Source organism: Seriola dumerili, unplaced genomic scaffold (assembly GCF_002260705.1).
Source record: "Seriola dumerili isolate Sdu_G_001 unplaced genomic scaffold, Sdu_1.0 BDQW01000191.1, whole genome shotgun sequence".
Classification (NCBI taxonomy): Eukaryota; Metazoa; Chordata; class Actinopteri; order Carangiformes; family Carangidae; genus Seriola; species Seriola dumerili.
Window position 1 is genome coordinate 2668435 of NW_019174446.1, and position 6000 is coordinate 2674434.

General features: G+C 40.9%; 1 protein-coding gene across 2 annotated transcripts in view; it reads right to left on the reverse strand.

Moving 5' to 3' along the window:
• zfpm2 (zinc finger protein, FOG family member 2) overlaps nt 1–6000 on the reverse strand; it is a 121875-nt gene that overhangs the window by 43500 nt on the left and 72375 nt on the right. The window contains exon 5 of one of the 2 annotated variants that reach the window (XM_022753495.1): nt 3078–3186. In XM_022753495.1, the coding sequence (XP_022609216.1) occupies nt 3078–3186 (109 nt within the window). Of the gene's footprint in view, nt 1–3077; nt 3190–6000 lie in introns of both variants that reach the window. The other variant, XM_022753494.1, reaches the window with a different exon arrangement.

Below are 6000 nucleotides of genomic sequence, written 5' to 3' on the forward strand. Positions count from 1 at the left end.
GACAGGAAACAGAATCCAAATTGTCAGGGAAGACATCATATTATTATAGGATCCCAGCATTAGGCAAAAAAAAAAAAAAAAAAATCTATATTTGTCACTATAGTTAGCTTGTGTTGGTGGTGATGTCCAGGGGCGCCCTGTAGGGGATCGGACTACACCACCCTGCTGCTTGTTACACATTCCACTGCATGTATTATACATAACACACTGCAGGAACACAACTCTCAAAGGAATTGTTTTGCTGAATCCTGTCTATTCTCCCTCTCTGCACATATTTCCCCCCGACTTCCTGAATGACAAGTTTTCGGGGATGGAAGATGAGCAGTTGTACAAAATGTAATGCAGAAATCATAGGACAGAACGCCCAGCAGTAAGCTACAGCCACTCAAACCAATCACCAGTCCTTACTTAAAGATACTCCCCCATAGATTCAGACTGGCAAGCGTCCAAAGTGAACTGCTACTATCTTTTCAGGCAGCCATAAAGAAAGCCGAGACCACTGAAACGTGAGCCAAAACATATTCTGCAAGCATACTGTGTATTGAGATATTCACTGTTTTCCATAAGTAACGCATCTCAGGGAGCAATGAAGCAGCCGACAGAGGGGAAACAGCACAGGGGTGAAGATATAAACAATCTGGGGCCTCAGCTTTTTTCGAGGTGGCGAGAAAGTTCCTGTTGGACTGAGGAGCCGTTTCCCTTTAGTCAATCCACGCCGGTGTCGACACGATAAACACAATTCCAGAGCTACTCCCAAACTGCAGCAGAAAGACCAAATTCAATTTTGAATTTGACAAAGATTTGATATTTCCACCACGCCGACATTCAATTTCAATGTCACCTCCAGAGGGTGCACGCACACTCACCCACTCACACACACACACACACACACACACACACACACGCAGATTGGAATATTTAACAGAAGGCGATGAAGAAGAATGTGCGGTATATATCGAGTCCGGACGCAAGAGTCAAACGGTTGAACGGCATCAAACACTTCACCACTTTCTGAACTTAGTCCAAGTCCAAGTAAGAAAAAAAAAAAAGAAATCGCCACGAGCAAAATGTGGAACAATTTTTGGTTGGAGAGCCGAGAAAGACGGACACCCAACCAATTTATCCAAAGCTCTGTGGCAAAGTTGCTACAAAGCTGCTCGAGTCAAGTGTGGGATTACACAGCATGAATTTTTTGTACCTCGTGGTATCACAGTAGTATCGAATTTTTGATATTTACCGTGGTATTCCTTTCAAAGTCAAAGTGAAAACTCAAGACAGCTCTTTTCTGACATTATTATTTAATGAAATGAACAATCCCTCTGAAAACTCATGGTAAAACTGTGCCTGATGTATTTGATGTGCGATTGTCTCACAGCTACAACCAAGTGACGAGATAATTTATTTCCTAATCTAGGATTTAAATTAATTCTTTGTATTCAAAACTCCCTCTATTATCATGTAACATCAGTTCTGCAAGTTGTGTGCTGATTCTAGCGGAGGATTTAGAGTAACGAACTTATACAGCACAACACAGAGCAACTCACAAGGGGACGTGTGGAGATGTTATTGTGTTTAATTTAATAAGGTCAAACCAGAAGTGACAAACAGAGCTGAGGTGATGATGCTGGATGTGATGCTATCTCGACACATGTATGAAGAGCGGCAGAGGAAATTCTCTAGACTTAACAAAAAAAAAAAAAAAGAAAGAAAGAAAGAAAGAAAGAAAGTGAGAAAGACTGTTATTGCCCCCTTTTTTTTTTTTTTTGTTTCATACAGTCAGTCTCCGAGCAAAAAGATTAGAAGATTTTAAAGAAGTGCATAATCTTCTTTAACAGCTTATCAAAACTTTAATGATTTGGTGATAAAGAGCACAAAGTTAAGTAGCCGGTTAAGAGGATAACTCCCCAGTGCAGTCTAGTGATTAGTAGATGAGAATTGGGAGACCGAAAATCCGGGTTGCAAATCCCACTCCTGCCACTTATTCACTTTGAGGGAGAAGAAGCTCCATTTCAGCTTTGGGGGTATTGTCACGGGGTAATCATTTTTGAAAAGTGATAAATGGGAGCCCCCTTTCCCTCACCCTTTGGAATCCAAAACACATCTTTATTTACGTATTTATTTTGCTAGTGTCTCTCTGGTTAACACCCGTCAAGACCCAATTATAGCTGTAGACGTCTCGTGCTTTCATGAGGAGTGAAGCCACAGACTGGACTGTCAGGGCTGTATACACTTTAAGCATCTTCCCATTCAGTCTGCAACAAACTGAGTCCTCTCCAGATCCATGTTGGGCTCTTTTAATGAGGCTTTTCTCTGGACACAATGCAGCAGATTGAGGAATTTATCTTTATGTCAGTGGGTCATTTGGGGTTTTTGTAGTTTTAGGGGTCAACCGTGAATAAACAACATGGATTTCATGACAGATATGTTGTTTTTTTTGTTTTTTTTTTCCCTCTCATATTTACATAAATCCATTTCTAGAGGGCTCGTATGAACGTCTGATTTATTAAAGATATACAGCTAAAGCTTTGCTGAATTAGTGAGAGAACAAATGAAGCAAAATGGCAATCCCATCTCCACTCGTGCTTTGCTCGCTATCTACTCTGAGATAGGGATTCACTTAGTATAAAAGAGAAAAAAAAAGGAGCATTAATTACCTTGTGAAATCTAAAGACCATTAACTCTGTGTGTCAAGTGATGTTTCTCAGTTCCTAATCAGAGTTTTAGTGATATAAATTACTCTTTGGATGAGAAAAACAGATATGGTGTGAGAATGTGTGCACGTATGTCTTTTTTTGTTGTGTGTCCTTGTAGCTGTGCACATGCAATTATTTGCTTGTGATTACTTATTTGTTTGTGACTTTGAGAAGCAACGAGGGCAGGAAAGAGGGGAGAAAAAGTAAAAGAAAGACAGAGAGGGAGAGAGAGAGAGAGAGAGAGAGAGAGAGAGAGAGGGGAGAGAGAGAGAGAGACAGGCAGGAGTGGAGTGGATGGAGAATTGTCAGTGTCTTTGCTGTGGTGCTGTGGCGTGGTGTGTTGCGCTGCGGAGAGATAACAGGATGCCGGCGCTGCTTGCTTACCTTTGCTGTACACCACACAGTTGTTTTTGTTGTCTTCTGCTCCCTGCCAAGTCACATCCAGCAGCCACCTGGGGCCGGCGCTTAGCACCACCGGGACCGTGCTCTTCGTCTTCTGGACAGGAACAGATAACAAACACTAATCATTTGCTTATTTTGCTGATTAAAGAAACACTAATAACCACTGAGTTACGCTCTTCTGCCGCTCTGAATGGCCATAAACAGACAATTTCACAAACTATAAAGCATGTAACTTAAGTCCACCCAATCCCTTTTTTTTTAACGTTGCTGAGAAGATTTGAGAATCAGGGCAGGTTCTGTGTGTGTGTGTGTGTGTGTGTGTGTGTGTGTGTGATGGCCAAAAGACTAAGGCTGCAGTGGTTGGAGTGGTGACAAATGGGGGCAAGAGCCTGCTTTGTAAAAGAAAAGGAGGAATTCTCATCCAGGATTGAACCCAATGATTCAGCATCAGATCTCTTAGATTAACAAGAACATCTCAGGTGTCTGGGAATTATAAAAAAAAAAAAAAAAAGAAAGAAAAAGAAAGAGGAAAAAAAAAAAACGGCTGGTGACTTTCAGAGAGAAGGAAGCGAGTGTTCAGCGGTGAACTTTGGGCACATTGTGCCTCGCTATCGCCATGATCTCACTATTTCCTGAAACAAGCAGGGAAGAATTTAAAGAATCAGTATCCATTTCAAAGGGCGATTGAGGTTAGAGTTTTTATAATATGCTGGGAAATTATTCTGAATGTGTAAGGTCATTTTTCTTCCCGGTCAGAGGTCAAAAGTGGAGCTTTATTTCTCAGAAGGAAAAAAAATAAAACGGAGATAGAGTACAACGTCCACCATAATAGATTCACATGGCGCAGTGTCACCAGTTTATCCACATGTGATTTTTTCATTTTTATTTCATTTTTGTGTTTTTTTTTTTGTTTTTGTTTTTTTTTTTTTTACTTTTACTGCAAAATGTGTGCTGGTGATATGTGTGTGTGTGTGTGTGTTAGGGGGAGGGTGTGGGGGTGGGGGTTAGGCGGGGGTGGCAGCAACATCTCAGGCAGCTGGGTACAGTAGCCTATTACTTAAAGGCAAAATGTCAGTATTTCAAGGCCATTACTTTTGAACCCTTGGGCCCTCCTTCATTAGGATGTTACAGAAATAGTTTAGCTAAGAGAAAATGGGTTGGCGTGCAATCTCGACACTTCATTTCTTTTTCCATCTGAGGCAGGCAGCGACAGGACACTGTCCATCTGCCTAATGCAACAGAAAAACACTGGTCCTCTCCTGTGCTTTTCACTTATTTCTCCCCCGCAAAAGGCAACAACCTTCAAGGATAAATGCAAATGTCACTTGAGCATGTTAAAGGTCTGAATTGGCACAGATATGCACAAGAGATGAGCACTGTGCTCCGGCAGCGCGCCTGCATGCCCCCTCCTCCTCCTCCACCACCCACCCATTTCTCTTTCCATGAACTCTATCTAGTCGGAGGCTGGAGGACACACTGATTTTTTTTTTTTTTTTTTTTTTTTTTTTAAGAGAGAATTATTCACCAACAGCAAATACATCTCAGAGGGACGATAAGAATCTGTTCAAATTTTGTCAGCAAAATTAAGAAAACAAATACAGACACTAAATAAAGACAGATTTCTAAATAGTCCTTATATGTATAGCTTTGCACATTGGCAAACTGCACTGCCAAACTGATCAAACACAGACAGTAAATTGTGTCTATTGATATTCTTATTCCTTCTTCTGGCATCTTCTTATCCCGTCCTGGCAGCAGATGAGAGAGAGAGAGGACCTCTGTAATTTAAGCCATCCGCGATTTCACATTTCAAATTAGCCTCACAATAAAGTCTTCTATCTGGCTAACCTGAAAATCTCACACCCCTGTCAAAGGAGCAGAGCAGACCGGCCGATTGTTGCTAGGACGACTATCTGAAATGGGAATCAGATTAACCCTTTCTTAGATCTCCAGACAGGAGCCATCTCTTATTCAGCAGCGAGAGGCCTCTCTGCCGTCCCTCTGAGACTCTGGGAATTCATGATATTCCAGCTGCTCTTAATGTAGCCAACAGGGACAAAACAGCACATTAACCAGACGTCCTCCCACTGTTGTAAATCAGAAGGAATTTGTTAGAAATAATTGTAGCAATCACAATTGTTCCTTTAGTTATTGCTTTGATTGAAACTTTTGAAATTCTCACTATGGGTATTTTGTATTATTTTGATTTAATTGTCAATTACTACTTTTTCTTTGCTTCTTTTTTGTTGGAAACTGAGCAGCAACAACCCATGACTGTCTCTCAGTGCAGATTTACATAATGCATCTATAGTGACAATGGTGCCCAATGCGCTTTGTAAGCATGCTGCATGTACCAGCCGTCACAAAGACAAAGAAATGCAGGAGAGCAAACCGCACACAACATATTTAGGATTAAGACATAATGGCGTCACTGCAGGGAGGAGCGTCTGCAAATGCAAATGAAAACATTTGTACAACCGGATCAGCTGGCCTAAGTGGCCGAGTCCAGGAGAAATGCAGATTGACAGGCAGAAAATTACCATTTCCCTGGAGCGAGGGAGAAGGTATATGATGAAATGGTTTTATAGAAACAAACTCTCCTCTCCTCTTCTACCTAAAAATCATACAGCCAGTGGATGTGACGTATGGAAGCTCCTTCCTGCCCGAAACAGCTCTCGAGGAGTTTGTAAAATATGCTGACCCCTAATGGATACATAAATATGTCAGCTGCAAAAAATACATGTGTTTGCATTAAAAAGAAATGCCTAATCTTAACCTATTAGTTATTTTAATGTCATCTTTTTGATGTGAAAAATGCAAAAAAAAAAGCATAATATATTCTTATATATTTATCATATGTTCACTGCAGGGGTTTGTAATAGATATTAAATAACACAAGTAAATA